The sequence below is a fragment of the Sinohyriopsis cumingii genome, unplaced genomic scaffold, assembly GCF_028554795.1.
Source record: "Sinohyriopsis cumingii isolate HCF-2022 unplaced genomic scaffold, ASM2855479v2 utg001938l, whole genome shotgun sequence".
Lineage (NCBI taxonomy): Eukaryota > Metazoa > Mollusca > Bivalvia > Unionida > Unionidae > Sinohyriopsis > Sinohyriopsis cumingii.
In genome coordinates this window covers 570,230-589,668 of record NW_028316086.1, presented here as the reverse complement: position 1 = coordinate 589,668, position 19,439 = coordinate 570,230, and the positions used below count along the sequence as shown (strand labels likewise).

General features: G+C 40.6%; 1 protein-coding gene across 2 annotated transcripts in view; it reads left to right on the top strand.

Moving 5' to 3' along the window:
* LOC149771355 (uncharacterized) overlaps positions 1–19,439 on the top strand; it is a 43,706-nt gene that overhangs the window by 9,875 nt on the left and 14,392 nt on the right. For both annotated transcript variants that reach the window (XM_089948565.1, XM_089948564.1), the window contains exon 2: positions 19,191–19,435. In XM_089948565.1, coding sequence (XP_089804691.1) covers positions 19,210–19,435 — 226 coding nt within the window. In that variant the 5' untranslated portion in view covers positions 19,191–19,209. The remainder of the gene's footprint in view (positions 1–19,190; positions 19,436–19,439) is intronic.

Genomic DNA, 19,439 nt, shown 5'->3' with positions numbered 1-19,439 from the left:
CGAATATTCGTTCCCTGTGCGTTTGTCGGAATACTGCGACTTTGAAAATCGTCTTCAATCGTTCAAAGGAAAATGGCCTAAGTATCTGGGAGGACCGACCCCCGAAGAATTAGCCAGAGCCGGATTTTTCTACTTGGGCGAAGGAGATAAAGTCAAGTGCTTCAGTTGCGGTGTGTCACTTCACCACTGGGAACCGCAAGATTCGGCCTACGTAGAACATGCTCGATGGTCACCGAATTGTCATTACTTACCCTTAGTGGGACCGAGACATTGAAGTAACTTACCATAATCTGTTCATGGATACTTTACAAGAGAACATTCGTGCTTTGCCTGTGGAGTTGAGAGAACGTATTTACCGAGAGCTGGTCAAAATACAAGTGAAACGTAAAGAACAATTGCATTCGTTACGTCACCGGTGTTTGAACCACTGGTACCTGAATGCTATACAAGGACTGATTGAGTTGAAAGTGTTCCATTGGACAGACATTGATCAACGACCCCCTGGTTTTAAAAAGGAATGGTTTGGTATGGACGATTCTATCTACTACATTGTAAACGTACTGCATCGAATTCCAGAGGAAGAGTTAACGAATTACCAACATCTTGTACGCAATGTCAACTTGGTGAAAGAGGAAACTTATGAACGAATTGTAACGTGTAAATTATGACTAAACGATTTAGATTCGACAATGAATTGAAACCATGTCTGTGCAAACAGTACATTTCTTGTGTCAGACCAAAGAGGATTTAGTATGACCTATTCATGGATACTTTACAAGAGAACATTCGTGGTTTGCCTGTGGAGTTGAGAGAACGCATTTACCGAGAACTGATCAAAATACAAGTGAAACGCAAACACAAAGTTATTCAACCGTTTTTAAATTATGCTCTGTTCCAAAGTACAAGAAGACTGATTATGAATGGATATTACATTAGGCACAAAGTTAAACGAGGCTATTGGCCACCACCCAACGATTCCAAAAACAGTGTATATACTTATGGATACTTTACAAGAGAACATTTTGGGCTTGCCTGAGGAGTTGAGAGAAAGGATTTACCGAGAGCTGGTGAAATTACAAGTCAAACGTAAAGAACAATTGCATCCGTTACGTCACCAGATCTTTAACCACTGGTACCTGAATGGTATAAGAAAACTGATTCGTCAGAAATTGTTTCAGTGGTCAGACATTGTTCAAAACTTTGAGGTCGCCAATGATGTACATGTTCATAATTTTGGTTACTTCGACATTCACTTACTGCAACGTATTGAGGAAGACGAGTTAAAGGATTACCAACATTTGTTACGTGGAATCTGCTTAGCGGAAGACGAAACTTCTAAACGAACTCTGACGTTTCGGTTACAGTATGTAACATTTAAATTCCCTACTGGAGAACGAAGATCTCTGGCTAGAAAGTACGTGTATTGCATCCGAAAAAAAGAGAATATAAAAACAGGCTGCCATGCCACGACTCATGTCACATGTCATTGAACAGATTCCGTGGAAGGAACTCAATGACCATATTCAAACCGTGGATCATTACCATCGATTATTACAAGAACTGTATCCATTCAATTTGGGTCGACAAGTGGTGTGTGTCTTACTGACTTGTTTTCTGGGATTTCGTTTACCAGCCGATTCTTTGTGGACTCTTTACGATCAGTGCTTACCACCTCAATGGCCTTAAATGGACACGAAAAACTCCTTTTGCTCAAAGCCTTGCGTTTTCATCTGGATACTTCTCGACCTCTACGGGAAAAAAAAATTCGTCAAATTTTAGCTACCCAAGACGTGTATGACGATGTGTGTGTAGCTTGTGACTTACATCCCCATTGGACAGATGTCCGTGCCTGGAAAGAATGGGGTTTTGAGGCTTGGACCCAAGAAGTGGCCCAGTATGCACGAGAGTTGTTCAAGGAAAAAAGTTACTTTTCAACCCGTGTCAGTGACGGTGCCAGAAGAACCCGTCACCCAGGACGGGACTGTCGTGGACAGGCCTGAAAGACCCTTTCGGGAGGACACTTGTGCGACCTTACCCCCTACTATAGAACTGGTTAGAACATTACCCAAAACATGTTGTTGTACAGACACTTGTGTTTATTCCACGTTAATGGTTATCATGTGCCTTTTATCCTTGTACTTAAGCCTTTGGCTTTTATATATTTTTGTCTTTCGTATTCATGTTTGAAAAAACATTCAATAAACGTGTTCTGAAAAAAGTATATAAACTCTTGTCTTGTTTGTTTTCGTGTCACAAGTGACATTTCCCACACTATGGCTACCTCTGCTGTCTCTGCTCCCTCTTCCTCTACTGTCAAAGTCATCGACGAACACTTAGATCGTGCCAGTTGGGAGGCTTTGTATCTTCGCCATCCCTTTAACATGCTCATTGCTGGACCTAGCGGTTCAGGCAAAACCGAATTCGTCAAACGTTTGATCGAACATAAACATCATTTGATCGATCGGCCACCTCAGCGAATCGTGTGGTGTTACAAAGAGTGGCAATCGGCGTACAGCCTCTTGCGAGAAAGTCAAGGCGATTCCATCGTGTTTGTGGAAGGCATTCCTAAAGAAGACGACGGCATCGTGTCTGACTCCCGTCAAACCCATTTGGTCATTTTCGACGACATGTTAGGAGAAGACGAAGAAGAAATTAAACTGTGGTTCACGAGCAAAGGGCATCACCGTAATGCCAGAATCGTTTACATCACCCAAAATTTGTTTCAACAAAGTAAAGCCCATCGCACCATCAGTCTCAATGCGCATTACGTGGTCTTGTTTAAAAGCCCTCGAGATAAATCGCAAGTGTAAGTCTTAGCCAAACAGTTAGGAACGCCTTGGCTGACTCAGGCGTACGACGATGCCACTCAAACTCCACACGCCTATTTACTCGTTGATTTGAAACCTACAACCCCCGAGGATTTGCGATTTCGTACCCACTTGTTTCACCACTGGTGCCAAGACGGAGGACCTCTCCTGTACACGTCTCCGTCCTCGACTTAATTTCACTCCACATAAAAAAATCTATAGAAACCTCAGACCCTTTTTCGTCTGTCTCACACAACGTCAACATGACGTCCCTTCAGTCGCATCTTCCCGTCAAATTGATTCGTGCCTTGTATGGCATCAGTCGAGAAAAAAATCCACAAACACGAGCTCGTGTCTTAGAAGCTAGTCTCAAAGAAGTCTTACGATGGTTCACGGTGACGGCACGTCAATTACTCCAAGGGATCATTCAGATTCCTCATCAAACCAAACGCTTTTTCGATCGAAACAAAGTCGCTTTGGTCCAATTGGCCGATCGCCGCATCGATACTCAAACCAAAAAACAAATCATTTTGAAACCTGGAGGGAGCGGTACTCTAGGAGGGGTCATCATTCGCTCACTCTTAAGATGGGATCCTAATGCCCCCAAAGTTATCCCCAAGAAAAAGGTCCAACGAAGCTCCAAGAAGAAGAAAAAGACCAGGTCCCCAAGAAGAACTTCTCCAGTGGGGGGACCCTCCTCTTACCATACACCACCCCGGAAAAAGAAAAGAAGCCCCCAGAAAAAGAAACAGAGAAAAAGTCCCCAGAAAAAGAAAAGCCCACAGAAGAAAACTAGTCGCAAGAGAGGCACTTCGGCCAGGACGCAACCTTACACTCGCAAACCACGATCTGCCACGGCAGTGACTGCGTCTCCGGCATCCTCACGTTCATCCACTTCTCCGTTGATGACACCAAGAACTGAAGAGTACTTGGAGACGTTGATTACACCAAGAACTTCTCCGGTGATGACCCCAAAAAGAACTTCCCCAGTGGCAGGACCCTCCAATTTAGTGGCAGTGGCTGCTGCTCACAAAGTACCTTCTCCCAAAATCAAAGTCCAAGAAAGATCGGGCATGTTACAAAGTTTACTGGATTTGTCCAAGCAAGACCTGGCTCGATTTAGTCCGTTGCGTACCCCTGCACGACGTGTCATGCCTGTCATGAAGTTGATACGACGTAAAGACAATCAGTGGCGACGCGTTCCAGTATAAAAAAGGCCTGTGATCAAGTAGGGTATCAGTGTTTTTGGTGCTCCTGAAGATTCAAAGATGTCACCCTCCAGAAAACCCCAAGGAAAGAAAAGGAAATGACTGCCACCACGTTTAATCAAACATTGGGACATGCTATCTGTCCTGTCCAAACCTTCTCCACCCCTACGAAAAAAACTCATTCATTCGGCCTCCAAAGAGGTCATCGATACCGTGTGCGAATGTTGTTTAAACGTCTTGAAAGGCACGATCCCTTTGTCCAAACACCAGAAACAATGCTTAGGCAAATATCGTCACGTTCATCGCCAAATGGTTCAAAAGAAAATTCCCATTCGTCAAAAAAAGAAGATGTTGGTCCAACGTGGAGGTATTTTACCCCTCTTGTTAGGTCCCATACTGAAAGGAGTCTTGGGAACCATGTTGGGAGGACTGGTGGGAGCAAGATAAAAAGGCCTCGGAAGTCCCAAGATCTCAGAATCGACCCCTGACAACCCCATGGAAGGACGAAAACTGGCTTTAGTGCCTTACAAACGATGGATGGAATACCATCGGTGGCAAGAACAACGCACCCCGCATTTACCTCCCAATCCCAATTTGAGCGAGATGTCCCAGTTACAACACGAATTGCAGTCCTTGATGGATCGCCAAGATTTGTCCGAAACAGAAAAATCGCAAAAGTACGGTCAACTCTTGCAACGACTGCAACTCTTTCACCAGAAAGCTTTAGACGAAACAGCTCTACCCACTCTGAAAGATTTTAAGACCTTGATGAAAAGTCCAGCACCATCACCAGTATCAGTACCAATACCAGTACCACCACTACCCGTGACCTAGACAGAAAAAGGAGAAGAAGAAAAAGAAGGGTTTCAAACTCCACCAGAAAAAGTACGCAAGTTAACAACACCACCTACCTCCAGAATTGGATGGATTAAAAAGATGATGGCCACCCCTTCTTCATCACAAGAGAAAAAGAAAGTGAAGACAGAAGTGAAGACAGAAGTGAAACAAGAACCGATATCCCCCGCTCAGACATCCTCCTCTTCAACACCTATTGCCGGTCGCACACGCAAAGCGTTGCAATCCAAGAAAGTACCCCAAGAGAAAAAGAGTAGCATCCTCCAAGAGTGGGTGCCTTATTAACACACAAACAAACACAAAAAAAATGGAAAAAGTCTTAGCCAGCATTTACTACGATCCCTCGCATCCTGCAGGTTACGCAGGAGTTCAAAAATTGTATCGTGCTGCCAAAACGCGACTGAAAAGTCTCCGTTTACCTCAAGTGCAACGATGGTTACAAGAACAAGCTACCTACACTTTACACAAACCCATTCGACGCAAGTTTGCCAGAAGTCGCACCCGAGTGGAAGGCATCGATCATCAATGGCAAGCCGATTTAGCCGATGTCTCTCATTTGGCCAGCTACAATCGTGGCTACAAATATTTGTTTTGTGTCATCGACGCCTTTTCCAAATTTGCCTGGGTCGTGCCCTTGACTTCCAAATCGAGCAGCGAGTTAGTGCGAGCCCTGCAACGGGTGTTGAAACAAAGCGGTCGTCACCCTCTTCGATGGCAAACGGACAAAGGCACCGAATTTCTGAACCAAGCTTTCCAAAAAGAATTAAAGAAACGTGACATTCATTTTTTTACCACCGAGAATCCCGAAACCAAAGCCAGCATCGTGGAACGTTTCCAACGCACTCTGAAAGAACGCATGTGGAAATATTTTACGCATCACCACACTCTGAAGTACATCGACATCTTACCGCACCTGGTGCAAGCTTACAACCAATCTTACCATCGAAGCATCGGACGTGCCCCGCAAGAAGTGACTCCCGACAACGAAGTGTTGGTGTTTGAGCGCCTGTTTGGTACGTCCCCGACGAGGGCTGTCCCCAAGAAAAGTGGAGAGTTGACCGTAGGAGATTGGGTGCGCATTGGCAAAACCAAACGCACTTTCGACAAAGGTTACTTACCTAACTGGACGACCGAATTGTTTCGCGTCACTGGACGAGTGCATGGCCGTCATCCTGCCGTCTATAAATTGGAAGACATGAACGGAGAAGTGCTCAAAGGAACGTTTTATTTGCCTGAGTTACAACGTGTGACCAAAAAAGAAGACGACGTGTACGACATCGAAAGCATTCTCGAACGCAGAACCCGTAAAGTGGGCAAACGACGTGTCAAAGAAGTTAAAGTACGTTGGAAAGGATATCCACCCAGTTTTGATTCTTGGATCGACGCTTCGCAAGTCATCGACTATAAAAAGAAGTGACCATCATGCCCTTTCACACAGACGCAGCTACGTCGACCACTCCTCCTTCACCTAGTTCTTCTGAGCAAGATTTACAAAAACAACCCTTGTGGGTGTGGTGTGGAGAACGTGTGCCTAAAACGCAAATCGTCTTTTTCTGCCAAATCTTCGTGGTGTATTGTGTCATCGGGGCAGCCATCGCCAATTTGAGTTTACAACAAGGAGACAAACAATTGTGGACCATTTTATTGAGCAGTTGCATCGGTTACCTGCTTCCCAATCCCTCCCTGAAATAATCTTCCAATGGGAACCACGGGAACCTTGTGTCCAGTGCCAGTGCCAGTCACCACTCCAACAACAACCACAACCAGAACCCCATTTTGGGCGGAGACACTCCTCTGACGTCCAGTAACCCCTCGGAGAGCCACAGAACTCTGGAATTATGAGTCACCAAAACCAATTTTACTTAACCTTACCCAGTGACAGTTCCATGGAGGTGTTTCCCCACAACACGTTGTGCTGTTACACGACCAAATTACCTCAGGCCATCCCATTAGATCACGAAGCCCATTGGGAAGTGGCTTTAGTAGAAATCATTCACCCGACCCAAGTCCTCAATGTCCTTCCCAATCAAAATTCTTTTGAAGTGGAAGTTCATGACGAGCAAGTGCAACAGTACTTGGATACCCATGGCAAATATGACATAAAAACCCCTGGCACACAAAATCAAAAGTACACCACCTATCACTTGTTCGTTCCTCCAGGCTATTATTTTAGTGGTCAACATTTGGTCAGCACCATAGCCTCCAGGTTTAATGTCGTGTTTCTGAAAGCTTTGGAGAGTGTCAGAAAAAGTGTCACCATGGAATACCACAAAGCAGCTCGTCGCTTCTCGATGAGATTTGACGGGAGTAAAATCCTGTCCATTTTATTTTGTCCTGAATTGTTTGACATGTTGGGCGGAGACACGGACATGAGAAAGGCCATGCTCAAGAACAACGAATTACCCATTGTTTACGACAACGAGTCTTTTAGCAAGTTATTTCGTACCCCGGTAGAACTGAACCAAGGACTGAATTTGATGTTCGTGAATTCCGATGTGGTGGAGTACAACGTGGTGGGACACACCTCCGTACCGTTACTGCGTGTCATTCCTTTCAAAGTGGATTCTGTCACGAACGCTGACGAGGAAGGTGGAAACACTTATCACGTCCACCGCGAATTTGTCCATCCTCACTATTTACCTGTCAGCAAGTCGTTTTTGGACACGGTCAACATTACTATAAAAGGAGATTTGGGACAAAATATTCCATTCACCAAAGGAAAAGTCATGGTGAAACTCCATTTTAGAAAACGGTTCTCTCACGACTCGTAAGTCATGTATCCAGTGTATCAAGGGGTTGCTCGACAGCGAGGACACGGTTTAGGAGATATGTTAAAATCGGCCTTTCGTTCGGTGGCCCCGATGTTGAAGCCGATGGTGACACGCGGATTGCACGCCTTGAAAGATGCGGCACTGACGCAAGGCAAAGAATTTCTCCAAAATGTCATCATCGACAAACAAAACCCTAAAGAAGCCTTCATGAGGGCAGGCAAAAATGTCTTGCTGAAAACGGGCAAAGACATTTTAGGCCGACGAGACACACCTATAAATGCCCTGCACGCTACCGAGTCAGGCATTCAGCAAGGACAAGGCAGAAAGAGACGACGAAGAAAACACCCTTCACCAGACTTCAAGCTAGAAAGGCCAAGAAAAGAAGAACCGTTCGAGACTTAGACGTTTTCGATTATTGAGACACAAAGAAAAATGATGCACCGAGAATCTTGCGCTTGTTCCAAGACGGAACTGGACCTGTTTGCCATGCCCCCCACGATGATGACGATGCAAGAATCCCAATGGGTGGAATTTCACCCCGTCTTCTCACTGACAGATTCCGCTCCCATCGAGTTTGAAATCAAGGGACAGCCCGAAGATTACATCGATCTGAATAGCAGTTACTTGTACTTGAAAGTCAAAGTTCTAGATAAGGATAATGGTGGAGTAGAAGACACTGAGAATATAGCTCCCATCAACAATTTCATGCATTCCTTGTTCAGCTCAGTGGACTTGTACTTGAATAACAAACTGGTCAGCAGCAGCATGGATACTTACCCTTACCGTGCCTACCTGGAAAATCTCTTGACGTACGGAATAGATGCCAAGAACACTCATCTCAATGCTTGTGTGCTATGGGAACCTGACGAAGAGACCAAGTTTGACCTACTAGATAAAGACAATGACGGCTTTGAGGAAAGACGAAAGAAAATCTTAAATAAGAACAGTTTATAACTGATGGATCGTTTGCATTTGGACATGTGGTTGCAAGAAAAGTATTTGCTGAACGGGGTAAATATCCGCTTGAGACTGAATCGCAGCAGTACCGCTTTCCATTTGTTGGCTGATACTGATGCTACTAAGACTGGCACTCCTAAAAGCAAAATCGAGGAGGCGAAACTCTACGTACGACGCGTGGAAGTGTTACCCAAAGTGGGAAACGACATCAGTCAGACGTTGAGCAGAACGACCGCCAAGTATCCGATACGTCGCGTGGAAGTGAAAACCTTCACCATTCCCAAGGGACAGCGATCCATGATCGAAGATCATCTGTTTCAAGGACAGTTATCCAAACGTTTAATCCTTGGTATGGTCTTGAATACAGCCTTCAACGGAACCTTCGCTGAAAATCCTTTCCACTTTCAACACTTTGACGTGTCCAAGATCGAAGTCAGTCGCGATGGCAAGACCTTGTGTACCCGACCTTTCGAACCTGACTTTGAGAAGAAGAATTACTTGAGATCGTACTTGTCCCTGTACGAAGCCACGGGACAGTTAGGAACCAATACCAGTCATGGCATAACGTACGAGGATTATGCAGGAGGTTATGCTTTGTGGGCTTTCGATTTCACTCCAGACCAAGGCAGCGACGAGGGACATTTCCACCCTATAAAATCCGGCCAGATTCGTGTGGAACTTCAGTTTAAAAAGCCACTGGACGATACAGAGAACGTCATCCTGTATGCAGAATTCGATAATACCATAGAAATCATCAGTTTGAGAGAAGTCATTCTAGATTACTAGAAGCCATGGAAGACTGTTATCCCTCTTTGCCTAGTGGAGAAACTTTGGACATGGAATGTGAGGAGACCATGGAAAAAGAAGAAGTGATCATGATGAAGTCGAGATGGCCAGAACAAGAAGCCCATTTAGTCTCCTGTTTTGCCAAACACTTGGTCGAAAAAATGACGGAATTGATCAAGAAAAATTGCTATGGATGTCAAAACGATCATCCCAGTCAAATTCAACACGATAAATGCCTGATGTTGAGTCAGGAAGAAAAATTGGACGAGTATCTGGACGAGGCTTGGAGTCTCATCTCGGACGAAGACGTGTTGCATCAGTGGTATAAAGACTTGCGTGAACATTCTTGTCCACCATTAACCACTCAAGAGATCCATCGTATCGAAGCTCTCCTGAATCAGAGTGAGGAGACGAAACGAAGAAACGGTTATTTGTCAGACATTTTCAAGCAAAAAGTCAGGATCGAATTGACGACATATTATTACCTGTGAAGAAGAAAAAAACCACACACAAAACATGGATACCTGGGAACTTTATTACCTTTTGAACCACAGTTCGTATACGGCTTCTTGGAATCCTGTCGTATGTGCTAAAGATGAACTCCCTCATCGCAAACCTAAAGACCATCAAGCTTACGTGATCAACACGGACGACAGGCATCTCCCAGGAACCCACTGGGTAGCCGTCTACTTTCCTCAAGAAGGATGTGTGGAATATTTCGATTCGTACGGATTGCCCCCTTTGGAAGACGATATCATTGACTTTATGAGAAGAAATGCTCAGACCACCCGATTCAATAATGTGAAATTACAAGGCACAGATTCCTTGGTGTGTGGACAGTACTGTGTGCATTTTCTGCATCATCGCAGCCTGGGCTATTCCTTAGAACATTTAGTGACTCATTTTGATCCTCGTTCTTCTTCTAGAAACGATGTGAAAGTAGATCGATGGTTTTGTGACCATTATGCTTATCTTTTGTCTCAAGCTAGGAAACGTAGTGTCCATCAATGGCCTAATGACTTCCAACAGTGGAAATCACAATTTCATTCACAACGTTGTCAGCCCTGTTTAAAGTAGACTGTAAATTGAAAAAAATGTTTGTAATTTGAAACAATTATTTGATGTTATATTGTTGGATTATTGTTAAAAATGTTAGAGTTGTTGTTTAGTGTTAAGTGATTTTTGAATAAAAAATGTTGTGTTTTGAAAAAAATGCCTTTGTGGTTTGTTTAGCTATAAGAATGTTGGATTCATGCTCTTTAATTTCTTACTATCCCTCTCATGACACTCACTGAACGTTGCGGCTCGAAAACCGCGTGGGGATGTTTTCCTTCACGTCGCGCTTTGACTTTAAGAACCGGGGCAGTTTCCAGTCTAATCATCCATTGTCGACTCATCCTCCTACGAAGATGTGCTCCAAAGTAGCTAAGCTCAACGAAGCCTACGTGAATTTGCATAGGGTCAGACACAGTCTGATACCGAAACCAGAAGAAATAGAGAATGTGAGAATGCTAAAAGTCACTGAAGACCTGATAGAAGAGCTCTTCAGAGAAGAAGTGAACAGGGAGAAAGAAGAATGGACAGAGAAGTACAGACTTCAGAGACAGCAGCAACAGCAGCAACAGCAGCAACAACAACAGCAGCAGCAGCAACCTGAAGCTGACAGAGGCTTTGTCGATTGTCGTATCGACACCAAAGAGTTCTTCTTCTCTTTCCGAAGAAGCAGACCTATCGCCAGAAAGTCTATCCTCAGAGGACATCGCATTCTTAGAAACTAAAAAAGATTGCCATAGCAAACAAAAAAAACCAAAACAAACAGCCCTTTTCAGGGCTACCCCAATACTCTAGAAAAGAAATAATCATCAATTTGCCAATGTGTAGGTAGAGTAGTGTGAAAATAAACACTAACTCTTTTTTAAAAAAATGTGAGGGTATGTGTTTGTGTATAGGATTGTGTGTTTGTAAGTGCTCAAGCAAGTTGGTGAGGATAGTAGATTAAAATAATGTTTTTTTGGTGTTTGAGGTGTAGATTTGGGGTTAGATTGGATTGCTTTGAGTATGTAAATAGTCTATTGAAGTGATTTATAAAAAATTTTAAAATAGTGATGGGTAGCATAAAAAAGTGAGTGAGTGTTTCTTTTAGGTACGCGCGTTGTTTTTTTGGTCATGATCTAGGTAAGATCAATTTTATGTTTTTTAGGGGGATGTTTTCTTTCACGTCCGCGCTTTCACTATAAATTGAAACTCGTTCGGCAGTCTAGCTACCCTTGTTGATTGATCAACACCAAAAAATGAACAGGAGATTGGCGAAACTGTTGGAACTTCATGTGCATCTGGAATATGCCAGGCGCCTGTTGAACGAACTGGCCGCGGAGGCCACTGTGGAAGAAGGAAGGATGAGAGAGGAGGAGCAAAGAAGAAACAAAGAAGAGGAGGAGAGAAGATATAAAGAAGAGGAGGAAAGAAGATACAAAGAGGAGGAGAGAAGAAACAAAGAAGAGGAGGAGGAGGAAAAGGAGAGAAGAAGAAATTTCAGAATCCCAGAAACTGAAAATTGGGATTCTGAAGCCACATATCCTGCCTCTGCTCTCTCCCCCAAAAAAGTAAAATGTAACTGGGGAACAAGATGTGTATGTGGCGCCAGGCCTGGAAGGTGCCACCATTAACCAGGTGTCCATGAAGTTCCCAAAAAAACAGCCCTTTTCAGGGCTACCCAATACTCAAGAAAAGAAATAACGATCAATTTGCCAATGTGTGTAGGTTGAGTAGTGTGAATATAAGCACTAACTCTTTATTGATAGTGAGAGTGTATGTGTTTGTGTGTTTGTGTTTGTGTTTGTAAATGCTCAAGTAAGTTTGTGTGAATAGTAGATTATGGGTTTCTTTATTGTTTCTTAGCGTATGTGGAGAGTATAGTTTGGGTTATATTATATGAAATGAGAAAAGTGGGGGATGTTTTTCTTCACGTCCGCGCGTTGTTTGGTCATGATCTAGGTAAGATCAATTTTGTTTTAGGGGGATGTTTTCCTTCACGTCCGCACTTTAAGTATAAGAACCCACAAGGTTGGTCGTTGGCACCATTCTAAGGAATAAAGGAAAGAAAATGGTAGCTGTAACAGAATTGTTTAACCAGTTAAAGGACATTTGGTACTGGATGGTGGATGGAGCTTATGCAGTAGAAAGGATTGAACGTGAATGGAAGTATGAAGTAACCAGGGATTTTGTAAGAAGGCAAGTGACAAACCTAAAATCAGCCATGGATCTGGTGGCAGAGATGATAGAAGAAGAAGTAAAAAGACTAAGAGGCTTTATAGATCCAGAGTATGTAAAGATTGGCCACTTGAAAGAAGCGATGGATAATGTGCTAGAAGTAAGGTGTTTTTTGGAAGAAGTAATGGAATGGACAGAGTGGTCCTTTGTCAAAAAAGGCCTGGACCAGATTAAGAAATCGGAACAACTTATGAGAAAAGTGATGGAGGAAGAGGTCATGAAGATCAAAGACAAGTGGAGTAAAAGAAAGAAAGGAGAAAGAAAACTTAAAGAAAAAAGACGCATTTGAAAAACTCAACAACAATTGGATAAAGATACAAGAGAAGTTCAGGGCTATGGGGCACCCAGACTGGTTACCAGAAAAGAGGAAGAACAAAGGAATTTTGGGAAAGATTAGGGGGTGGATGAGGAAATGGAGGAAATAAAAGAAGAAGCAGAAGAAACCCAAAGGCCCTTTTCAGGGCCACGCATATTTCTCGAAAAGAGAATGACTTTTCAATTGCCTACCCCTTTTTTAAATTTAAAAAAAAAAAATCCCATATTCAATTCCCCTTGTCCCTAAACAAGCCCAAACTCTATTCCCCATGTTAAATTCCCCTTGTACGTAAAGTGACCCACGATTTATTCCCATGTTAATTCCCCTTGTACGTAATCTGACCCACGATTTTTCGCCATGTTAAATTTCCATTGTACGTAATCTGACCCAGGGGTCTCTGTAATGCTAATTTCCATTGTACGTAATGTATCCCTACTTACTACTAATATATACCCAAAACAATGGCTTTCAGCCAGATATAGGAACATGATGTGCAGCTTTTAAACCGTATTTAAGACGAAACATATGCAAGTTACATGTATTCAGTTTAGCAGCACAACGGTTTACTTATTTACGTTTTAAACACCGTTAAAACGAGACGGTGTCCTTTTCTAGCTTGCCCATGCCTGAGGCTACACAAAGCTGACACAATGATGACACTGAGACAGTTTAGTATCAGAGACTACCAAAGTCTTTATAGAAATAGAATATCATGTCATCCACTATTTTCAATATATGCATTCTATTGTAAGCTGACGTAGACAACACATTTTTCAATATATGCATTCTATTGTAAGCTGACGTAGACAACACATTTCATCAAAATGAGACAGACATGCAGAAGGTCAGATTAACTAAAAAAGTAGTATTATAAACCAATGTCACAAGCCGGGAGCGTCATAGACCTATTGAAAGAGAAAGAAATGCAAAAGTGTAAAAATCTAAAGATAGACATAATTTATTATAACCGGGATTATTGGATGAGATTAAAGGTGTCATTTAAAAACATTGTTATAACATTGCAGATAAGATTGGTGTAACCACATGCTGTTCTTGACAATACCACATATTACCTGGAATTTAGCACTGAGTAAAAGAAATCAGGTGATTTAATTTCCTTTAGCCCACTCATGACACAAATTATGTCTCTAAAACGTAAAGCTAAATGAATTACAACATAAAATATAATACGTTAGCGTGTAGACACCAGAAATGTTCTTGCCTTGCTCATTGACCACCTTTTGTTTTACTCCATGAATTAACAAAATGTGATACATTGACATTTTTATTGTATTTATATAATCGAAACATGCTTGCTTTTATTAGATCAAACTTACAAAATAAAATATTCATCAAAACTAATATCTAATTCACACAGATATCTACAATGTTCACAACAGGAACACACGTATTCCCATTTTATATTATCATTAAATACCTGTTGTTTCGTTTTGAAAGCCGTTACACAAATTAAAGCAGCTTCGCTCTATCCACAGTCTGTTTATTTATTTCATATTGAAAAAGCAAAGAACATGTATCCAAAGTTATCCTTGCAGGTATTATAAAAAATAATTAAATATAATCATTAAAGGTTGCTTAATTGTTCTACATTGTTAAAGGGCCACTTTAAACTTCATTGGATTGAGGAAAGCTAACCTACTTATGTAGGACAAAAACTACGACTCACCATAAATCATACGTTATTCGGTATTTCTCGAAATAGTTGCATTTGAATGATATGAGCAAAATTTTCAGTAATAGTGACTTTTCTATAAGCTTCTGATTTACACCTCTGAGTTTTATCACGCTACGCAAAAGTCGAGGCTGAGATCAATAAATTGTTATACTTTTCATATATATATATATATATATATATATATATATATATATATATATATATATATATATATATATATATATATATATATATATATATATATATTTGTGTTAAACCTTTTGGCCGAAGAGAGAAATGCTGAATAGAACTGTATTCTTAGACTTGACGAGATTATTATACCATTTTAGCAACGAGGATCTTTAGCGATACTGTCTCTAGGATGTTGGTCAGCTTCGGTTATTTTCTCATGTCAGTAACACAGAAAGTCTATCATAGTTCTTATGTTAATAACCGAATCGCATAGTATTGCTGACTGACAGGCTGTTATTGTTCAGGTGCAATACACATGATCGCTTCTACCCAATTACTCTTCTATTATTGTTGCAATTGTTAAACAATCATAGAAAGTATCTTACTTGAGCAATCCTATGTCATAGGTGGTTGCGCCTTTTTTGGGCTCGAACCACGTTCATTATAAAACGATATAAGTTACGCCAAGCGTGTTTCAAGTTTATACTCCTAGATCTCTGTGGTACCAACAGTTGATTTTTTTTTTGGCCCTTAACAAGATTATATTTAAACATACGTGAGGGTGACTTAATTCCATAAGTTTGAAGCAGACATACAGCTACACGTGTAACAAAATTAATATCGGTTTTGGCATCACTGGTGAACCGAATTACACCCTGTCGGCAAATTCTGCAACATCAATGAATGCGTTATAAATTATCACTTATATGTAATAGATCTCAAATACCAAAACCCCAATACTGCTAATACCGTGTCTTCACTAATCTTTAACCCATTCATCCCTTTTCATTAGTCCGTATTCATTCTGAACGATCCTGCCACCGAAAAATGTTTAAGTAACTTGCCTTTGAGGCCTGACCTGAATAGATAATCTTTAGATGTTTGAATCGTGCTACTGATCGAATAATATGAGTTCAACCCCAACCAGCGTGTGCTGGTATACGGTAAATGTTATAAATAAGAAATGTCCGGATCTGTCAGCATCAAGTCTAAATCCTTTATTGGGATAAAACTCTAATGTCCAGTTGTATTGTCAAAATCTTCCCGCTGAGGTCATGCGTGTGTTTGTCCTGGTCCACGATGCTAAAATTATCCTGGTGTCAATATTGCCTTTTGAACAGGTGAAGATGCGAATGTTTTCTCAGCAGGTGGAGTTGTGGAAAATTATATCGGGCTCAAATGTTGAACAAAGTGCTATTTCTGAGCATTTCCATCGTAAGGTCTTGCTGCCTTGATGAACGTACTCGTCTGTGACTGTTTTATCACTTCTGTTCTATTAGTAAGACCCAGCGTTAGTGGATTATTTAAACCCAGTAATTTCCCTGTATTCACTCTCTTAATTTAGATTTCTTATAAAATGTATGGGGCCAGACAAGCGCTACGGAGCGACTTCAACACACGTACCACCAGCCACAGATACAGATGAAGGTTTTGTATGTGAACAACGTAGATGTTTTTAGACCTTAGTTAGGTACTAGTCAGCACATTCTGTAAATGTGTGAGGAATCAACCACCACCTCACATTTATAACAATCAATTGCTGGCCACAACAGCGCTTCTGGTGATAGCGGCTTATTATTTGGCTGCTGTGAAGCTCATCCGGATATTCTAGGTCGATTTCATAACGGTATATGATGTCGCTGTTGCTTTTTCAGTCGCTTATATTTGCTCTCTAGTGAAACGGATGGGATTTATAAGTATATATTTGAACTTACACGCACCCGTCAAGGATCCTTCTTGACCCTGAGCTTTTTATATTTCCACCGTCTCAAGAATCATTGAGAAAGAATTTATTGTTTTTATCATTAATGACCAAGGTTTCTTTAAGGATCAAGACTATAAGTGGATGACCACGAATCCAAGTGTTCGCGGTTTGTAATCCATCATCATTCTCACAGATAAGCGGCATAGTCGAAATTGCACCAAGAACACTATCTGCTTTAACTCCGTAGGTATCGGTGCTGAAGGATTCATTGACACGTGTTTCAGAGAACTTTTACCGCCTATTCACCTGGCTTGTGCTCATTAAGGATAATTGCCTGATGATCTTCTAAATTACCAAGGCATTTATGTAACTCAGATTGTTGTGCTTTTGATGCTACGTCAGTGGCGATGCTATGCTTTGATCGCCAAATACTTGTGCCATTTCAGTCCGACTAACCAGTTTAGGAATCTTGATATAATATTTCGCTGCCTTTTCATGAGGTTGTTTCACGGTCAACTGTGGTGACTCTGAGGGACTTCCTAACATAGGAAATATTGTATCGTTTTCAGTACCATTTGGTATTTGTATCCCACGCTGTCACGAAGGTTATCTTAGGTGAATCACAGTTGATATTGTGTGATTGACTTTTGTCCATAATTGATGTAAGGTGCTTGGGCCTACCTGATTAATGTAATTTTTAAACATGTTTATTTCAATTTGATTTTAGGACATTTGGTTTCCCCATTGGAGATTATATTGTCCACATGATTTCTGTCAGGTATAGTTGTTAAAATTTATGCAAAACACCTGACCTTGCTGACAGCTTAGAATGTTTTGGAATGAATGTTTTACCCTCATCTTGGTCCTCTTATTGTGTCTTAGGTTTTTCTGAGTATTTTTTTTTTTACATCAGTATTATTCATTGCGATCTTAATAGATGTAGTTAAATCAGTATTTTAGTTGCATTTGATTATAATTTGAGAAGGCATTTATTTCATTATACATTTGAGTTACAAAATGCTCATGGATACATTGTGAGTAAATCACTATTTTTTTTATTACTTTGAATTCATTCAGTAACGTCCAGGATTATATCATTGTTAGCCCATCAAACTAGTGCATAATATTGGCACATAAGCGCATTAAAGTCTGGAATTCATGCGGAGCACCATTGGAATTAATTCAGAACACTCCCTACATTTGATCTTGTCATGAAACTTTTCGGACGTTCTCGGACTTAATTTGCAATACTGTTCCTTGTAAAGTTTCACTTTTTTGTATCCTCTTGAAATAAATTAATTGTTGAATTTTACAGAACTTGCTGTTTTTGATCTTTACTGTTATGTGGTTTAAGACCATGGAGTGGTAACATATCTTTTAAAGTTTCTTGATATTTTAAAATTTAAGCTATATATGCTATTTACGAACCTTATCGCCACATTATGGATTTGCTTGTACAAGACACTAAAAATAAATATTTTTATATCTGCTCATTTGGAATATATGTGCATGCTTCATCTTATAAATTATTTGTATTGTAAACAATATAGAAACATATTGTTTTCGTGCAAAGGTAGATAGGTCTGAGAATGTGTGTGTATTTTAATGCTACGAAATGTATAAAATTGAAACGGAATCACGTGGCTGCCGTTCTGCTTTTGTTAAGGGCAGTGCCAGAAGACATAAAACATTGAACAGTATTAAGTGTTCTCTGCACATATCACTGAAATGGATCATGTTTTCTATCGTTTCTTGCTATGGAACCTGCTTGAAAATTTTATAAACTGCAATTAATTCTTGTGTACACAGTAAATACAGATGATTATATTGAACAGTAAATACAGATAATTATATTGGATAGTAAATACATTTGATTATATTGGACAGTAAATACAGATAATTATATGGAACAGTAAATACAGATAATTATATTGGACAGTAAATACAGATAATTATATTGGACACTAAATTCAGATGAGTATATTGGACAGTAAATACAGATAATTTTATAAGACAGTAAATACAGATAATTATATTGAACAGTAAATACAGATAATTGTATTGGACAGTAAATACAGATAGTTATATTGGACAGTAAATACATATACTTATATCGGACAGTAAATACAGATAATTATATTGGACAGTAAATACAGATGATTATATTGGACAGTAAATACAGATAATTATATTGAACAGTAAATACAGATGATTATACTGGACAGTAAATACAGATGATTATATTGGACAGTAAATGCAGATGATTATATTGGACAGTAAATACAGATGATTATATTGGACAGTAAATGCAGATGATTATATTGGACAGTAAGTACAGATCATTATATTGAACAGTAAATACAGATAATTGTATTGGACAGTAAGTACAGATCATTATATTGAACAGTAAATACAGATGATTATATTGGACACTGGCCATTTTCTGCTATTTGATGAATGTTATATAATTGTGGTCATGTCATTTCATTTCCAACGTAAAGTGCATGCAAACTTGGGTTTTGAAAATGCCTTAAACCACGACAATCCTCTTCGGTTTCCAAATCTTTCTCACATTTGCATTGCACGGAAACCATTTCGTTACTTCTGTTTTTATTAAGCACTAATTAGTTTCAGATTTCATATTTCAGCCCCAAGACAACGTTGAATATGAAGGAGTTTCCATCCGTTGCCGCTTTGTGCGTAGCCTCTGCACTGGGTTTAGGCATTGCTGCCATAGCTAATTCAAAATGGGTGGCGCTGAATACGTGTCAGGGAGAAATAAAATTCGGTCTGTGGGTAGGTTGTGCTCTTCATGCAAACGATGTGAGTAACGCCACTTCTGCGGAAAATATAACTAATGAAGTAAAATGTCAATCCTATGACCCAAAGCCGGGTAA